Genomic DNA, 20,219 nt, shown 5'->3' with positions numbered 1-20,219 from the left:
CCGAACTTGAGTGAAATAGTTTAACACTTCATGTGCTTACCTTCTGAGTTTCAGATATCGCCTATCGTTACATCATTATCACAGTTTAAGCACGTTTATTTCGTAACAATTGAATTATACCGGTATCTTATGTATATGTATGGGTATAAGGATTACACACCGCAGTATTTTAGATATCAGCCGTATATTAAGAAAGCTTAAAAATGTCACAAAACAAAAACTAGGCACAGAAAACAGACATTTTTTAGATGAATGGCAGCGTTTTTATTTCTTTATTGAAAAGTATCAAACTTCAGCGATTTGTCTTCCTTGCCAACAAAATATTTCAGTTCTGAAGGAATACAACATTAGACGCCATTATGATCAGTTGACGCGCGTATTTCAAAATTTAATTCATTGCTTAATTTATACAAAAGTCAAACAAACATGTTCAAAAAAATGTGAAATGTGTAACAAAACAAGCCATAATTAGCCATTCATACGATGCCATATGCTAGATGAGCAAGTAACTTCATTAGTCACTATCAGTTGTAAATTACTTGTGTCACGGATTTTATTATCTGTGTGTTTTAATTTAGTTTAGTGTCTTTTTATATTTGCCTATATGCTTTTCGAGGACCCTTCATTTGGATATACTTCATCCGGGTCCGGTTACTGTGAGACTCCGACCACCATCGAGTCGTGAGAAAAAGAGCTTCCCGCCTCTTCTCCGGTCGCCGCGCTGGTGGCCGGACGTGTTTTTCTTGTTTTCTCTGTTTTATGCTGTTTTAATTGTGAAGTTGCCTCATAATAAACCATGTCCATGTTTTCATCTATATATACTTGGGAATCTTGGTTATCAGGTATGAACATTATTGAGTCTCGTAATAGGAGTAGCCTGAAAGATGAAACCAGTAGTTAGTGTATTTCTCTGGAAGTTATAAAATATAAACCCAATGTAAAATCTCTATCAGCAGTAATGCAGCAGCAGAAGTCTCACTGGTATAGAATAAGAAAAGTAATCAAATCCATTTGTCGGAATGATATTTTTCCGATTAGTGAATTTGTCTGTACATGTTTAAAAGGGTTATTATTGTGTATCTTTGCTTTAAAAGTGGCGAAGCGTTGTTCTTAATTTTGGTCGGCACGCGAAACAGTTTTGTCGTTAAATTTAGCCGACTTTGGCACGCGAGCTGAAAAAGGTTGCCCACCCCTGGCCTATGCACTAGTGTTGTTGATTGGTTGTCCTGTTTATCTAAGAATGCCGTACGGCTTAGAGATAATATAGTGTTGTATTATTTGATGTTGACGACTGGCGTTTTTAGGTAAAATTGTGTTGCAATGTAGATCTGAATATAGAATCATCATGGATACGATGAAGCCGACATAGACTACATGTAATTTGTATATTATGGCATGGGCAGTTGGAGGATGTGGACCGCACTGTAATTTGCTCGTATTAGTTAGTATTAGGACCTTGTGAGGGAAAACATCATGTACTAGCTAGATTTATTAGTCTTTGGGCTTTATACACCTGCAGTCATTAGTCATATATATACCATAGTAATTGAAACCGTACACCCAAAACAGATAACTGGATAATTATTGCCGTGCCCGACATGAATTAGTAATCGGACAAAGGACGTGTCCACAAACTCTTTCCAGGAAAAGTATCCGGTTATTTGAGAATATTCGGACCAGGAACATACACACAGGTGCGTAAAAGAGCTAGCTTTTTATACATTCCTTCTTTCCAACTTTTTATTGTTGTGCACAAAATTCCGTTTCCTTATAAATCATTAACAAGTAATACACACAACTTGCACTCAAATTTTCGAATAGTTTGTGATATGCTATAACTCTGCATTACATTACTTATGACTGATTCAATATTGAAGTAAAACATACTACATAGCATACTCAATTACAGAATAAGATTTCCTTCCCCAAACTAGTAAAATTCCTCCACGATAGATAACGGCTTGTCTTGGACATACTAGGGGAGCTTTTGTGATGATGGCCTAAATCTATGAAACCACGCACCCATTTCTGACTATTCTCCGACAAAATTGACCCATTTCAAGTACATCTTTACTACCTGAAAGACGCGAAATAATCTGAAGAAAGTCGAGATCGAGAATAAAGACGGAGACTCGTGGGAGATACTCAACAATTTAGTATAAGGTAAATATAGCATGTTGTTATCTTCATTTGACGCCTTTCTCCAAAGCATATAAGCTCAAAATCTGTGTATTGGACAATTCGTTCGGTTCCGTCGCTGTGATACGTAGCCCAGTATGCAAAACAGTCTCGACCGCTGGGACGCATGGCACAAATACAAACACTATTGCGCGCTAAATAGTTGCATGAAGATTTGCAGTGACATACGTCTTAGACTTGGGGTAATCAAGGACTCTTCTGGGTGTAACGAATTTAAAGAAAAATCGGATCTTTTCTGGAAAAAAACCTTGGACAAACAAACGCTCTATTATAAATGAATCAGAGATTGTTCCAGTAGATGATGCTCTTGAGTCGAAAAAATAAATGCATTTTATATTTGATGCGCGTCATGGCTTGGTCTGATTTTTGACAGTTTCGCATCGTTTGTATTGTTTGAGCAACAGTTTACAAAAAATTTTATAAATTAAGTGATCAACAAGTGACGTTAGGAATGATTTGGAGAACTCCAAACCAGCTTTCACAACTTCGAAAGCGTCTCGCCGCCTTTGGTAGCTAACATCTATAGTAACTTGGATATTTTCAACAACAAGCAAAAATTGGGGGCTTAAACAACAAGTGCCAGTTCTCTATCACAATATAGGTAGTTTGATAGCCCAGTTTGTCAATAAAAGCAGATGAAAAGTAAGAGCAGGTGATGCGGATCTTTTGTAAAAAGCCTCCGCCGCTAATGCTAAATGTGAGATGTCGGAAAAACACTTAATAAGTATGGAATGATTTGAATTCCAGCGTGGTCTGCATTCCAAACGCAAACCCTAACTGATTAATTACCAATTTCCCATTTTAAGCGTTGACGTTTTTTTTTGTGGAGACTTTGTATAGTGTGTCTGATAATGCTTCCACTGGAGTGTATTGCGTCTGGGTGTGGGTACAAAACATTATAGGGGGGAGTTGAAGAAAACTGAAAGCTTTTGCTAAGAATCCAACCGTCACCCGTCCCGAAAATGCAAGAATGTATCTGACATAACAACGGAGATATGCAATTAGTGAGAAGAAAACCATACAGTTTAGCAATCATTTCGAATGATTTTGCAGACATACTTTAATAGGGATTCTTTCTCTGTTTTAATCCCGCAATGGTTAACAACACTATTCGATTTGAATTGTGTTTCTATTTTTTTAATTGTGCATGCATCACTCGAAGTAAGCCTGATAAGAATCACTCGCTATGTTAATACAATGTCTGATGTTCACAATACAACCTATTTAACTCTCACCAACTAATCTTCGTCATAGTGTGACCAACTTCTTTGCGGTGAACGATTGGATGACAGATGAATAATAGAAGCCAAAACTTGTCCCCAATTACAAAACTTCTACAACGTTTAGCAAAGTGCTCAATCTAGTACAGTGGTTCTCAAACGACGGGACGCGCCGTACACAATAGACAATTTTTTCAAGGGGCCGTGAGTCTGATGAAAAATAAAAAAATTTGTTAGATTCGATCTTGGCCGCCTTATTTTGGATATTTACATTTTTATTGTTAATTGTGAAAACGATTTACGATGTGCATTATCCACTACAAAACCTTGAATTGAACATATTTTCAACTTGTTTTTTAAATAAAACATATTTTCGCTATACTATCTGTTATTTGTAGCTTATTGTTAGATAGTTTTTTAGAGGTGGGGCGCGAGACTTGAAAAGTTTGAGAACTACTGCTAGTAAATACAGTGTTTCTCGTGGTTGAAAAAGTAAGCTCGTATCGAAGACATATTGTCCGAGGTACAAGGTATGGTGTCTCGACCGCAAGTTTATTAATTTGGAATATTATTTGCCATTACAGTCAAAGAATAAAGGAAATCACACGTTCCGAGTGCCCAGTTTGATGAAAACCGAGTTATTAGCATGCAGTATAAAACTAGTTAGCCGTCACGGTTTGATACAAAAATATATATTCTGGTAATCAGTTGGATACTCCCGTAGTATGTATACCAGGTTAGGATTTGGCCATAATTTTCTACTTATTTTCCTTATTTCAGTTTTATAACGAGTTCGGGAACTGTCTGTGTTAGTCAAGTGAATATACCCCCGCCCATAGGCTTCCGTTGCTTTACACAACTTGATGTAAAATAGCCGAGCGAAATTAGTTACCTTCATATTGGTACACACACTTCTGGAGCGCCATCAGTTGCTTTCACATGTTGGTTTTCCAGCCCGGAATATTTATTTGCAATTTGTGTGGGACTCCTACATGAGAACAAATCTCTACGATGGAACTAGAACTAGTACAAGGAAATACTAGAACAACTGAGGAAAAAACTGTGGTTATCGATGTTTCCTTCACCTCGTTTATAGTATGGCCTGACTCAGGTGATCATAAAATCTGAGCTGTCCAGCAATTAACACAAACCCAGGGTGTTTTTGATTTAACTGTCATATGCGAGGTTTCAAAGCTGTTAGCGATAAAAACTCTATATTTTAAAACAGTGGTTCCTAACTTTCTATGGCTCGTGACCCCCTTCCGGATGCTTTTAGCCTTCGTGGCTCCTCCCTCTGTTTATCGTCTCCGTGGTAATCATGTTATTTTGATTGGTAGATTCCGATTCCAATTATTATCAAACAATTCATGCTTAACAAAGTGAAAACACCCTGTGAAATACCCTTATCAAGCAATGGAACTAGAAGAAACGGGGGAGTTTCGTTGTGACTTAAACAATTCATGCTCAACAAAGTGAAAACACCCTGTGAAATAACCTAATCAAGCAATGAAACTAGAAAAAACAGGAAGTTTTCTTGTAAAGGGAAACGTAAAATCAGTTTTGCGCCTAGCATTGTGGCCCTTTTCACCTGTTCTGTGGCCCTCTTGGAGGGCCATGGGCCCCGGTTGGGTACCGCTGTTATATAAGATGTTAAGAGAAAGCTCTCACCACTAACGTCTCGCCTTCATCTGTCTGTAATTCTATTCTATCCAATATCACAACATGTAGTTTTCTCAGCTTTTTCATTTATTTGCGAAAAATAAGCAAAATTTGCAATATAACCTCTAATGAGCATTTGAAACGCAACACAGCATTGACAAAATTATTGTACAATTACTTTGTAAAATATACATCAAATTTAGATCAGCTAAATCACAGCCAATTTGAGCATACTCAACAAAGTTTTTCTTGCACAAACTATAATTTGCGGGCAGTTAAAGCGTCAATATTTATAATATTAAACAAAAAAATAAAGTACAAAAAATAGATTTTCGAAAACAAAATCTACGCGGAAAAAATTCGGCAAAAATGGAAACAATAGGAACAATATTTTTCAAACAAAAACAAAATGAAAAAAGGTTGACGATAAATTTTATAATTTTTCACTGGTTTTAATGATTTTTAAAGCCACAGTTTTTGCTACTTCAATTTTTCACAGTTTGGTCAAAAATTTAGCGCTCAAGGATGTGAATATTTGTTATTTTGTGAAAATGAACAAAACAATTGTTTCATCCACAAAAATGATACGGGATCAGATGCATCGCAGGCGCGCGTTTCTTTAATTTATTTATTATTTAAGGGAAAATCAAATTATATATATATTTCCCATTTATATATATATATATATATATACATAAGCTGTGAATCAAATGTATACAGTACAACAGTGATTATACTAGAAACTACTGATTTTTCTACTGAATTTTGCGATTTTTCAGGCGGTTTGAAACACCTTCTAAGGAATTCGCACTAGTGCAAGAAAAAAATTAAACACGTGAAACAAATTCTCAGATAAAAAAACATAAGGCACTCTTGCAAAATCAAACATAACAACAACAATCCTCATAGTTTGATTGTCACGGGACGAACTAATATTTCAATTGCCTTTACTATTAGAAGAACAGTGAAAAGACTATCAATAACCACCAAATTTTAGTCATTTTACCCGTTTCTCTAATAGTAGCAATAGTTGTCAAAATCACATCTATTTTAGATACAATGATTATTGTACATTTCATTTGGGGGGAATATAACGGTTATTCCCCCTGAGTTGAGTACTAGGTACTATACATGGATACTAAACAGGAATGATCGGACCACCTCATAGGTGTCCTAGTATGCCTTTTGTTATGTAACAACAAAACAAACGGAATGTTCATGTAAGTTATATTGTGCGTAACAATACTGCATCAAGTTTAATTGTGCGTCACAATGATGCGGGAATGCATAATAACAATCGTGGATTGTATTCGGCGGCAGCCTCCTCCTCTCTATTCCGCACTCGGAAGAACTTCCAAGAGCTTCGATTTTAGAACCATGTGTGACGTCATCTATCTATGACGTCATCAGTTCAATGAGGTTTACATGGTCTTTCTCCTAGCGATCATTCGCCTGACCATGTTCCCGCGTTTTCTGTATTCCATTTCCGCTCGTATCGTCTTTAGTTGTGATTTTTCAAACTTGTTCTTGGGTGGTTCACGTTTGTAAGACAAATTGTAAAGTTCTGAAAAGAATAACAAAAAGTTATAATTTGATATTTTTGATTTAAAAACGCTAAACGCATAATTTATAACTTAAATGAGAATAACAATCTCTTTCTCCGCGAAATAGCAAGTTTATTTGTGAAATAAATATGTAAATTTGTGATTAAAACTGTTTGTTTAATTAATACTATCTAGTTCAGCTTTCTTGTGGCAACTTATGTAGGGTTTTGGGATATTGTGTATTGAAATACAGTTTTTTTCTCGTTTACTTCTTACTACATGACCAAAATATTACGAAAAAGTTGGAAAAAAAAGTACTATTTACCTGAATCTTTTAATATCGTTGAATGAAGAAGAAATTCTTGTAACTCTTCGTTCTTCTTATAAACGCAAGGAGTGTTCTTCCACGTTTCCAACGGATGTAATATTTCACCAAGATGACGAAGTTTCTGTGATTGAAAAATTGAAGTTTAGATTGATATGGTATGTAAAAGTTTGTAACTTAAATTATTGATATAAAAAAGCAGAAAGCAGTGTGATATGGGGCATTCAGCGAAACCTGTTGAATTATTCCTTGTCATAGGCATTTAATAATATCACAGAAATGTGAAACTCAGTCTTAGATGTTTCAAAGTCCAATGACGTTTTTAATTAAAGTGTGTGGTCGAAAAAGCAATTCAAATTACCTCAAAATTTATCGTTCCATCGTTTTCGACTGTCGGTGTCGCGTGGTTGAGGAAATAAACGTCTTTAACCATTAACGTCAAGAACGGTACCAGTACACCATCTTCGATTCCGGTTCTTGATGTGATATCGTCAAAAGTAAACCTGCTTTTAGGTGACGATGACGTTGATGATGACGTAGTTGGCGACGATTTTGATGTCGATGCGGATTCGTTTTCGCATTCGATCCCGGAGTCTCTATGTTGTGACGTAAGAGAGGCGACCGATAATCGTGATGTCGCAGAATGTTGTGATACAGTTGAATATCGGTTTTCTGGGATTGGTTGGGGTTTGACGTCACTTCCGGGAGATTGTTGACTACGCATTGCCGCCCATCTTTCATTGAACATGGTGCGATACCGACGGAAGTTGTTGCTAGGGTCGAACACGCTCTGAAAAATGAATAATAAATTTAGTAATGTGGATAGAATGGCCAATCAATCTATAAAACCAAAATACCTAAAATGTGTGATAAATTCAAATGGTAGTTTTCAATCAACATTTTTGACTTCTATAAGTTGGTATACATTTTGATTTTTGATTTATATAAATATCTAAACAAAGAGTAGAGGGATAGTTACCTGTAAGCGTTCGATTTCTTCGATTTCCACCTTGTTCCATGTTCGTTTTAGCCTTGAAACTGCACCCAAGCTGAGACCGGTTAGAATAGCCATTGCTGAATTGAAATTTGATAATTCGTAACACCTTGATGCAGCTCGGGTGAATAAAGAGATCACGTGACGTCTGTGCTTTGGCTTTCGACACTGCAAAAGAATATTATATGTTAGAACGAAAAAAGCAAAGAAAACTGCGGTTTACAAATTGGTTAAATCTTTGGAATTATTTAACTAGTAGTATGTAATGAAAGGCTGAAAATAATTATGCATTCATATAAGTTTTCAATGGATAACTAACAGTACACTTACCACACAAACTGAAGTTGCGACGAGATGACTTAATCGGTTAAACCAAGCAACAGAAGCCCCCAAATTCGTTTTCGTAGAATCGTTTTTCTTGGTGTCAAACATTTGTAAAAATTCTTCCGCTCCGAGATGACTTAGAAGATCCTGAAAATGAAAAAGAAATGTTATAGACATTGAAAACTAGTGTTATATTTAAAGAATACAAGAATAAGAATGACCCACCCTGGTGGATATAGAACAATATTACCAAGACTGTGAAAATATCATTTAATTCATCTTAATTTACGTTTATTTTAAATCGATTTGTATCTTACCATTTCGATAAGGCACAGTTGTTCAGCCATCTTGTAGGCATCTCCTACGTCGTTCATTCCAGTAACCATGGAGATCATGTCCTCTTTATTTGCGTGGAAGTCTTCGGACTTTTTCAGGGTGTCTTTCTTTTCTGCATCGAGCAGATACTTTTCATAAGTGTTTTGCACATTCGTGCATCGACTCAAGGTATCAAGAACCTGGCTGCAGTGGTCTTTGAGATCCTAAAATTAAAGCATTGACTTGAAAATCTTGAATCTTGGAAGAGACATTACTTGACTGAGTAATAACCCGGTTGTTACGTAGTATAGTTTTTACATAGGATAAAAGGCTGAATGCCACAAATGATATTCATGTAAATTGAAATACTATTCTTACCTTTTTGCCTTTTTCCAAGCTCCCAAGTATACTTTTTAACGTTCCAAGGGCCTTAGTTGTTCTGAAATCAGAAGGGAAATCGCGGACCCAGACGAGAAGTACGTGCAAGAGATGTAACTGCCTTGATTCGGCGTCATTTGAAACGATGTTTTCGTCGCATAAGTGATCACAAATCTGTGTTTCGATGTCTGAACGAAAAATAAGGATTTTAGAATTGACCGGCTAAGATGACCGTAATAATCAGATGTTCCTAGATGTTAACATCTACACGAAACTGCTGAATCTTATACGGAGCTACGGAAGTCTTTTGATTCAATAAAAGTAGTAATAATATTTTTTATTTTTATGGAGTAATGATGTGCTTGGAGCTTACCTTTGGCGAGTTGGTCCAGAGTATCGTTGGACGGTATAAATCCGCTATCGTCGTGATTTTGGCTCGAGTGTTCGCTTTGCATTTTTGTGACGACTGTTCCAGTTGTATTGCCCGCACTTTTGGCTTTGTTGTTATTATTATTATTGCTCTGAAAATCTAGATCGAGTTCGTTATCGATGAGACCGGACAGAATACCGGAGTCCCTAGATGCCACGGATCTACGGTCGTGGTGGACGGAGTCTGTTTCGGATTTTAAGGGCTCGATTGTGGGTTGGTCACCTTGGGGAACAGTGAATTCGGAATCGGTGATTGTGGTTCGTCTTCTGCCTTTCTTTCTACGTCTTATTGTATCTTCGCCGGAAGCTACGACACCATCAGCACATTGTACATCGTCGATGTTGGTTTCGGGTAATTTTTCGAGTAAAATCCCCAAACTTGCTGTGGATTTGAAATCTGGGGTCAATTTATTTGTGGAAAAGTCAGTACCAGTTTGTTGATTTTTGCTCTGCGATTTTTGAGTGTATTGTCCAAGTTTATGTGGGGAAGGGAGGGCTTGTAATGAAGCCGGTGGGGCGGTGTTTCTTCGATTGTCTGTAAATTCAAGATCGTCTATGTCGCAATAATCGTCAAAATCGGACGATTTCGCTAACATGTCATCAGATCTTAAACTTGAAGACAAAGCGGGAGATAAATTGTCCGATTCTGAAGTTGAAAGGTTATTTGCTAAAGGACGAGCAGTCGCTTGAATCATGACATTGGTACGAAACATCTCAACGTAGAGAGGAGGGTTGTTCCTTTCGAGCATATTATTTGTACTCTTGCTTATAATTTTGGGGTTTTCGTGCTTCTTTTGGCACTTGTTGCACGTAGCTCCTTTGGATCGAGGGTTTAATCTTTGGTTTCGCCTTTGGAATCTGCGCTCAACTTCGGGAGATTCTTTGCCACAAAGTCGGACCTGAATTTCCTTCAACAGTTGGTCTCCGCTTTGGAAAAGTCGATATCCGAGTAAATAAGAGTAGATTGTTTTATCCTGAAATATGAATAAATGAACGATATTAAAGAACTGTCTCATAATTTATCACAATTTAGATTTTCTGATAAAATGGTATACTCAAAGCTAGATGTGGCCTATTACATGTATTTCAGTGAAATCTTACACTTATTTATACTCACTTTTACTTATAAAATAAAAACCGATCTCGATCGGTACTCAGTAACTTTAAACTATAATGACTCTTTGAGTTTATTTTTAATTGAATTTCGTGTTCGAAAAGCGCTCGGCACTTAAGGAATAAAATAAGATAATATTATCGATGGAATGAATAACTAACGAGACAAGTAATACAAATATAATGAAAAAATATTGCAATCTGGTTAGAGCTAATATATATATAATTAAAATTGTATGAATGTGTTTATGAATGAATATACGAATCTTGTTTATCAATAATTAAAGTTAAGAACATCAATATTGAGCAACAGCGATGGATGTATACTTACATCAGGAATGCTGATTTCGGCGTCCAGTACCTGGCGCAAGAGAGCTTCTTTTGACATTCTTGTTTCCATGATACGCGTCGTCTGTCTGTGACGTCACACGCTCTGTGAAGAAAATTAAACCGTTGAATTATTAAGCATACAACAGAGTATCGATGACCGCGGCTCAAAGAAGTACCGCCGTATGAATAAAAAACAGTTTTCCTAAAATTTCTCGACAAGTTCCAAAGTTTTTACAACATTTTTAAACGTTTTTATAAAAGCTTTGTTTTAATGAGCGATTTTACTGAGATTTTAATCCATTTTTTATGTACTGTGTTTCATTTACTATTTAGAATCGGAACGATTTCTAACACCTACGAGACAAAACGTTGCAAAATAACAAACTAATTATTCATTTTCATTGTGAAACTGAACGTTATATCACATTATAACGCCAGTCAAATAATACCACGCTGTGTGTTAACGTCCCGTCCATTGAACATAAAGTTTCGAATAGTTTGCGGAAGGATCCTTTGCCCATAACGGCGCCAAACCCGCGGTTCTCGCCACGTGGTATCTATTCACTAAACGTATAAACTGTGTCAAAAGTCTAATACTTTTAAATAGACGTTTCAATATCGCCCTTTGACTCCATATATTCCTGGTTATAGTGATAGTTATTTGAAATAATCCGTAACATGGTTTTCTAAGTATTAGGTATTCGATATTTTGAAACTGAAAAAGTTATCGAAAAAGGGGATTCTGTAAGATGAAGTACGCATTTCTCGGTGGCGAAACCCACAAATTGCTGTTCAATTTACGATTTTTTTACTATAACAAGGCGATTGTTTACCGTTTCTAGCGAAGTAGTAACTTCTAATTGGCGTAACAAATCAACGATTCCTAATTTACGACGTCATTCACTATTGTTATCGAACAATTAGAAAATCGTACACAATTCAACACAATGCAACGTCACAAACGAAGCAGTTAACTGGGTTTCTATTAACTGGAACTATTGTCAAATATTAATCGGGAGATTTAATAATGTCATCCGCCGATAGTATAATTATATTTCATAAAGCAATCGCAAAATTCATAAAATAAATAAGCATTTTACTGTAATTTATCACTCCTGAAATGTTTGGTACGTATAACATTTAGGTACGACCCTTGAATAGTCTTATTTAGTGAATAAAAATTACTCAAATTACGGTGTGTTTTAGGTAAATATACTATATTTTTCGCAAAGTTATTTCCGTGGTGAATTCTAATGAGCTTAGAAATCAAACATGTCTCAAGTCGGATTATCTTTAAAATTTCCCATGCGGTTCAAAAGGAAACACTGAATTAATTTGAAGTTCGCTGGAAGTACTATTGGATTATCTAAACTTATATCGCCTTTAATTTTTGATGAGGCAGCGTGATATTTCAAATGCACCTGAGAAAGTCGAGAGTAATTTGGAAATAAAAAGCGGTCAAGTCTGCGAGTAATTAAATTTTGATAACGAAATGACCACATGGAAATCTCAAGCGTCGATCTTTCCAAAGCCGTGAACCGTGTGCAGTCAAGTCAAAACGTCAATAATAAACCTTGAATATTGGACATCGGCGAATTCAACAGGCACCGTAAACATATTTTATGCTAAATGTGATTCTACAAGGCGGCAAAATGTTTATATAAGTTATGACGAGTCTAACACATTTCTTGCTTTCGTATCTAATATATGCTTTTACTTTCTAAAAGGCATATTTCCTTTTATTACCTGTTGTTTGAAAGCTAATATCGTTGCCTGTATATCCAATAAATGTATAATCCAATGTAGTAGTGTTGTTCTTGTTTTTCTTTTATATAATATTATTTCCGATTTTATAAGTTTTTCATCAATACTAGGGTAGTATCCCTCATAAATGTATAACTTAGATCTGAGAAATATAAAATATAACTTTTATGCCCATTGCTGTACACACAACTCGAAGCCCAACACCGCGTGTCGCGGACGCCAGTGACTGTTTAGCATTGCTGCCGTAAAAAAGGCCATTTATATCGGCTAGAGAAAATTCCCAACCCGCAACCAGAGACTGGTTTCGCGTTGAAACTGTAAGTTTCCAACATGATAAAAAAAATACCACGGCGTTAATTTTTGATAATAATTTCTTATATGAAACAATATTTATAAATATATACGCGAATTGAACTTATTTTAAAACGCTAAAATAATATTTTACTTTGATAAGATCATTTATAAAAAGATATAACCAATACAGCAATAGGCGATAAAGTTTTCAGTCACCAATATCGGTAGCTTAAAACGCATCCAAATTCAGCAGAAATAGTTTTCTAAACACTGTATTTAACTAAATCTCATTCAATATGCAAAACTGGGCCTCCGTTGTAGGCATAATAACAGCCTATACGACGAAATAATCCTTTCCAATCGATAATCTTTTATACACATACCCTCGCGAAGCATCGACCTGTACATTATTGTACTGGACGGAGCTAGAAAGCGTCCATTATTGAAAATCGGTAATATTGGTTTTAAGTTCAACCTGTATTACATAGGCTGCCGTAGGTTTCTGCTTCATAAGTCAGTAAGTGATTAGTATAAGCTAACTGAAATTGTTTAAATCTCATACTGGTAATTCCGCTGCGGTGGAAAACCTCAAATGATTCAAATACACATCTGCTTGTCAAAATATACCTAAAATGTTTCTAAATATGACACGAAACGCCAAAAACTGCAGACATACAGAATTAGCTGCCATCGCGCACCTGACCAAATTCAGAATGGCTACGAAGTCCGTTTACTACGAATTTTCCATTTCTCTCGTTCTAATCTTTCTCTCTTTATTTTATTTCGCGTCGCTCGATCATCCACGACTCTCTTTAATTCTCTCGCTTTATCTTCTCTCTCCTATTACTCTTCCAAATCTGATAAACCTTGTTTTCAGCAACTTGGGCGATAACAAGACTAAGCTGACACGATTGAAGCTTTAAAACAAATAAGTAAATTAACCCAATTTTTAGCGTAACGTGGTTTTCCACAAAAGCAGACCAATTTATGAATACAGGATATTTACATTACACGGAATAAAATAGCGTTTTATAAAAAGAATTTGAATATTTTTGTAATATTGGTGTGCGTCCATGCAGACAGACGCATAAAGGTAATACGACAATAGGCGTGATACGCCATATTAGCCACCGTGTCGACTTTCCTCTAACAGGGTATATATGTGATAAAAATTCTCACCCTATATCTATTATAGTCAACCTTGCATGTTTCTTACAGCCTTCAACTCTCTAATGGATTGATACTCATTTTATGGAACCAGGATAAGTATTTGTTTGCAATACCCAATGGAAGACGAAGTCGTTTGATTCGGAATCCACTTACCTGAAGTTTGACTAACCCAAATCGAAGACACAAAATCGACATAAATATGAATCCCTATCAATATTTTCTCACTTGTTGCGATCATGATTCCTGCAATAGCCTCAACGTTATCCGGAAAATACAGGTAAACAAATAAATCAACATCGATTTGAACAACGTTTAGATTTTAGCACCTCTTTAGAATCTCAACACCGAAAGTTCCATTGTACAGGTGCAAGCGCACTGTTGGCGATTGGTGATTGCAGTTACGATTTTGGGATCATACAGCTACCATTCATGGTGCTTTGACGTCTCTAATGTACTAATTTTAACATTTTCCTCGTTGCAATGAATCATTGCCATTCGAAGTGATTTGTCGCAATTTTAAGTGCTGTTTGAGTATACCTTGTATACCTTTGTTAGCGCGTATCCATTGCTATGATTTCTTATACCCATCCTAATCAACTGAAGTCCTTGCATCTGAAACAAATAACTGGGGGCTCCCGAAGTATTCGCATAACCCTAACCTGTTACCCATGTTACGTTCCGTTGTCCGCCATCTTGGTTCGCATACTTCGGGAGCACCAATAACTGGTTACTATTCCCATATCCGACATGGACTGGTAACTGGACCAGCGGCCGAGGTTCGCCATATGTTTAAGACATATTATCGGCTTTCCTTTCCAAGGAATAAATGTGGAATTCCTATTTTAATGAGTAAACTGCAGAGTAGGTGCATTCTTATTCATGGTAGTTTGCGACTGGTAAAGAGCTAACTGTTACAAATCACTCTTAAATTACATGAGGTTCTTCAGCCTTCAAAAATAAACACCAAGTGCGTCCAAAATGATCAAACCATGGCCTTATACTTCATTAATAACTGGCGAAAGTCAACTTTAGCAGTCTAGCTGTTTCACTCTCGATTGTAGAGATAGCATAAATTGATATCATGTCGAGACTTATCGAAATCTTGATGATATAATAACTAGACTAACTATTCAATTAATGATTACATTCTAATTACAAGTTTTCGATGCTTAGTTTAATGGAAAATAGAACAAACTACACACAAGACTTGAAGATTAAGTTCACTTTTCTATATGCGCTTTGATAAGTCAGATAAGCGCGCGCAATTCTTTTGTTTACCTTTGAAAGTAAACCATTGTTTCGTCATAAGGCGTGCCGATACGTTCAGCCTGATAAGTTTGCATAGGCAAGCGAAAAAGTAAGTAAACTTAACCTGAATTCATATGTAATTGCGCCTAAATTAGCCGGGAATTTTCTATTTACCCGATGAAAGAAATATTTCAATCTCAGATCTGTAAAATATTAAACCACGCGCGGGCCATACACACCCAAATGTTGATGTTTCGAAGTTAAACCACGTCTAAATTTAAGATAATCTTATGAACTTTTTAATAGTTGTCACATTGTGTCAATTATGAATTGGACTCTACCCCTTAAGTAAATATATTATTAGGGTTAGGCAATATAATAATGCGAAACCGTTATTTTTAGACACACACATATATATTGTGTGTAGCTGAAGTTGACCTGGCATTTTGATATTCGCTTTGTTCGAATTCCTATATTATAATTCTATTCAAGGCATCAAACTTTTCTTTGCAATATTCCGTTTATCGTCCAGCAGTTTCAATATATTTTTGTCGGAGCATTCTCCTGTTTATATACAATTTACACCGTTACATCCGTTTTTGGGACTCGATTAAAGAACAATTCACGCTTTCAATATACTTCATATACAAACCAAAATATTTTTCAATTCGAATGCAATAGGAACTCTATAATCATTGGAAGTGGCACCACATTGGATGGGTGATATCTAAATGTACGGTTGTTCCTCTTTGACCATATAGATAAGTTTGATGGACCAGATGAATCCTAAATTTTATCCTAAAGTCCATCAGATCCTTGGCAAATTCCTTGAAACGGCAAATAGTTACAGAAAATGATCAGTGGTCCATGGCAATTAGTTCATAAAAAATTTCAAAATATCTTTGAATGAAAAATATATGAGCACCTGATGGGATGCAAACGATAGCATATTTCCGTCGAGTCGATTTTTTTTTACAGATTTTAGACAGTGTAACTATAAATAAAGTTATTCCATATTTATGCCAGATTACATGAATACGGACATAAATAAAAATATTTATATAATTATGCCAGATTAAATCAATACGGACCAAACACGCAATTTTTGAATGCGAAAATTCATTGATTTGAATCGAACGAAACGACCAGACTACCCAACAGCATTTACGCGTACGTCGTGTTTTCATTCAAATGTTGCGGGATATATGTGACCTATCTGCATTATTTTCCAAGTAATTTCATTTTACATTTTAAAGTTTCACGATTGTTTATTCATTTTATAGTGTCCCTGTTACCCTCGTAAATACAAAGTTTTAAAATGTTAAAAATGCACATTTAGTAAAAAGCAGTTTGGAATTAATTTTTAAATGTTGTGTCTATTCAATTAATTCATTTTGGTGTCCATAACGCTCCAATTTTAAGGCTTCAAGCTATTAAAAATACATGTAAATACGTTTAGATGTTATTATATGAACTACTTCAGTGCTCCTAACCTACTAACTTTTTTCAAATTGGCCACAATTGAGAAAGGATTCGTAGGAGAAATATAGTCAAATGCTGACAAAATGTTATGATCTTTATATCCGACGAAATTGAATTTTTCAAATCTCTTTCGCTTCGCCTTTTCGATCTGATCACATGATCAATATATATTAGCAAAACCGTAAAGTTAACTAGACTGAGACTTATTATAGTTACTCTCACTCGTGCTACAGCATCCTTGCAATATATGCATACGGATCCACCGACACAAAAGCATAGAAGAAAGATAAGTAGTTAGGCTCGCAGAAACCGAATCATTAGCGCAAATAATCCCTATAGCTGATGAAAATGGTAGTACATGGAATTGGTATAATGAATTACATTCGCTTCAGCAAAGATACTACAATTAAAAATCAAAGATATAATGCCATTCACCGAGAAAAAGTATCTGGAATTTTCCTATTACAAATTTTCAGTGTTGCCATATTTTCTAGAATTAAGATTTACATTTTACGTGTCCAACGTCAGTTTTCTTATAATTAATTATTTTCTGATTCGGATTTACGTAAAACGACGTATTTTAACCACAGTGACTCGGGCATTCTTGCGACATTAATTACTATTTTCTTACAATTCAAATTCAAAAATATCTCATTAGCTGGAATTCAGGATACAATTAAATTTGACACTCAAAACCTTTTTATCTTCTTTGTAAAAAGCTTCAACTGCTCTGTCTGTATTTTTTGTTTTGGAAATTAAATCTTCAGCCTTTAAATTGACTTAAGTGTTTCCTCTGTAGACCGCTATGGCCTAATCATATAGTATTATGTTAAAGTTATTGTATAACATAAATTAAAATCTTAATTATGCGTAAATCCGAAAATTTCTTGAAAATACTTAAAAAATAAATAAAAATTTAGATGTTCTCATGTAAATCGAATGCATAATGGATCTATACAATAATAAAACCATAATGCTTTACACTGTATCATGATATAAAGTGGTGAACTAGTTATACTTTTCCTTCACTCTGAGATTATACCAGTGCATCTGTATACTTTGACTGTATAGACGCCATAACAGTATGCTGTATTATTATAGTCAATATTTGTACCATTCAATTCAATGTAACTTCACTGCATATTTCTAACAGTAACTTTACTATGTAAATTGTTATCCTCTCTGTCGCGACTATCTGACCTTTACTTTCGTTTATGTAGCTCCATTTATTTTCATGGAATAGAAAAAACATATTTTACTTCTATTTATATATATAAGGTTAAACCATAAAAATGAAGAGACTTGCATGATCCGGAAACGTCTGGTGTCTTCAACCCAGCCAGAAGTTTTAGCTATGTAATATTGCTAAAGCGATTGTCATGTTTTTGACTAAGTTGTTATTTTTGATTGAAACTTTTCGTATCTGATCGCAAACGCCGAATGAAAAGCAAAGATGAAATATAGCTGAAACAGCGCTATGCGAACGTTAAGAAAAACAGCAATCGGCAGCCGGTGCTTGATTTTATATGGGCTAATGATTTTTTGTTCCTACCATCAGTCTATATTAGGAGTGTCGTAGGAAGAGTTTTCAGCCTTCACCCACACCCCAAAAATACCCACGAGCCCTCCAAAAACATATTTTTCGAGTTCAAAATGGGATTTGCGGTTTCAGACCGGAAAACAACCGACTAAAAATGAAAATAAAGCCAAACCGTTACTTCTAAAATCCTTTCATAATTTCAGAATAGCATTGCTTACAATGTATAGTAATCATCATTACTTATTATTATACCATTATTATAAATTATACCTCCACAGACTCATTAGATATCAAAACCGAAAACTTCATAGACGCGCCATGATAATATTAACTAATTATCGACTCAGATAATAATTGTTTTGAAAACATAGAAATATCCACATTATTCATGCTAAAAGTAATTCATAAAGATCATCACTACAATACACTAAATTTTAACGTTATACACTATACAGGGTTCAATTTGGAGACCAGTGCGAGTGCGGTACACAATTGAGGTTCGTCGTTTCATTATTGTTTTGCTTACACCATAACAATTTAAAAATTCAACTGCATCTTTGTTGTGAATATATCCTAATCAGAAGAATTCTAGCGTCAGGAAGCATCCAAATGAGTTCGCCAGATGATTCCTTACCCCCCCCTGTGAGGTAGGTTGATGGTATTAAAGCAGATAACTAAATATGCAAAAGTGATTTTGAACTCCAAACTGGCGACTAGAACTATATGCCCTAACCCTCTCGGGCAGACACAAGTTGTTCCAATTTGTGCTCTTCGCACAACTAATTCTTCTTGTACATTTGTTTGTATCTCTTGTCGATGGCTTGGCCACCATATTACACTTTCATGTCACAACATAAAGTTACATATATTGCACTCAGACTATGTCACTATAGTGATGCCTGTTAATATATTACATTATGAAACCTCCCTCGTTAAAACCTTATATAAATCTGCTAGTAGCATTTCGCTTTCGTAAATACGGTTTGGAACAGAAAAAAATAATATTTGAGTCAACAAGCGTAGGCGAGACCTTAATCCAAGACAAGGAGATTAATCTTTTGCGCAGAATCAGAATCGCGATGTTTGCAAACCGCACAGACGACATTGAGGTTTCATAATGTGTTATTCGTGAAGGTTATGCAACGTAGAAATCAATGCTGGATAATTTGAATTCTATTTTGAGGATACTTACTCCCGGAAACGACTTCATTTTATCAGACACCAAATATCAGGCGAGTATACGGGATTTTTCAAAGGGAGGGGGGGGAGTAATTCTGAAATTTCTATTTGCGAGGTCTAGGGACAAAGGGACATCCAGCAGAATGGGCTCTCAAGAGTATTGAGGGTATAAAACGATTTTTAAGCTACGAAATAATGACATTAATGATACAGTATTTTTTTTTTACATCCTAAAGGGGGGGGGGGGGGGGGGGGGCGACCTACTAAGTCAAGCAACCGTGGGAGTTACTAAGGTCCAAGATAGGTGCTCCCGAAGTATGCGAACCAAGATGGCGGACATCGGAACGTAACATGGGTAACAGGTTAGGGTTAGGCGATAATTTCTTTCCAATTTTCTCTTATTTTAGTTCTATTATCATTTCGGAGACTAGCCAAGAGCCTCCCGTAGTATTTATACCTAAAATTACGGCCTAACCCTAACCTAGTACACATATTACATTCCGATGTCCGCCATCTTGGTTCGCATACTTCGGGAGCCCCCCAAGATATACAGTAATCAAAACGATTGCGGGTTTCCTCTTTAAACTGGCTATTGAGATAAAGAAACAGTTATACATATAGATGCAAAGGACATTTTTGTGATTCGAACCCACAATTGCCTATCTTTTTCCAATACCTTGTTTTGAATATTTTCTCTTACTGGTTGAATGTT

The 20,219-nt window shown here is 35.7% G+C and overlaps 1 protein-coding gene across 1 annotated transcript; it reads right to left on the bottom strand.

Moving 5' to 3' along the window:
• Positions 1-5,144: 5,144 nt before the first annotated feature.
• LOC120347414 (uncharacterized) lies at positions 5,145-12,757 on the bottom strand. The gene is made up of 10 exons (XM_039417375.2): positions 12,577-12,757; positions 10,832-10,933; positions 9,332-10,361; positions 8,959-9,146; positions 8,583-8,804; positions 8,272-8,412; positions 7,927-8,109; positions 7,309-7,737; positions 6,948-7,071; positions 5,145-6,642 (listed from the first exon to the last, which is right to left on the bottom strand). Exons 2-10 carry the CDS (start codon positions 10,898-10,900, stop codon positions 6,500-6,502), a joined length of 2,529 nt encoding a protein of 842 aa, XP_039273309.2. The 5' UTR covers positions 10,901-10,933; positions 12,577-12,757; the 3' UTR covers positions 5,145-6,499.
• Positions 12,758-20,219: the final 7,462 nt, after the last annotated feature.

Source organism: Styela clava, chromosome 11, assembly GCF_964204865.1.
Source record: "Styela clava chromosome 11, kaStyClav1.hap1.2, whole genome shotgun sequence".
NCBI lineage: Eukaryota > Metazoa > Chordata > Ascidiacea > Stolidobranchia > Styelidae > Styela > Styela clava.
Note: the sequence above shows the minus strand (reverse complement) of the source record. Positions and strands in the feature narration are given on the sequence as shown.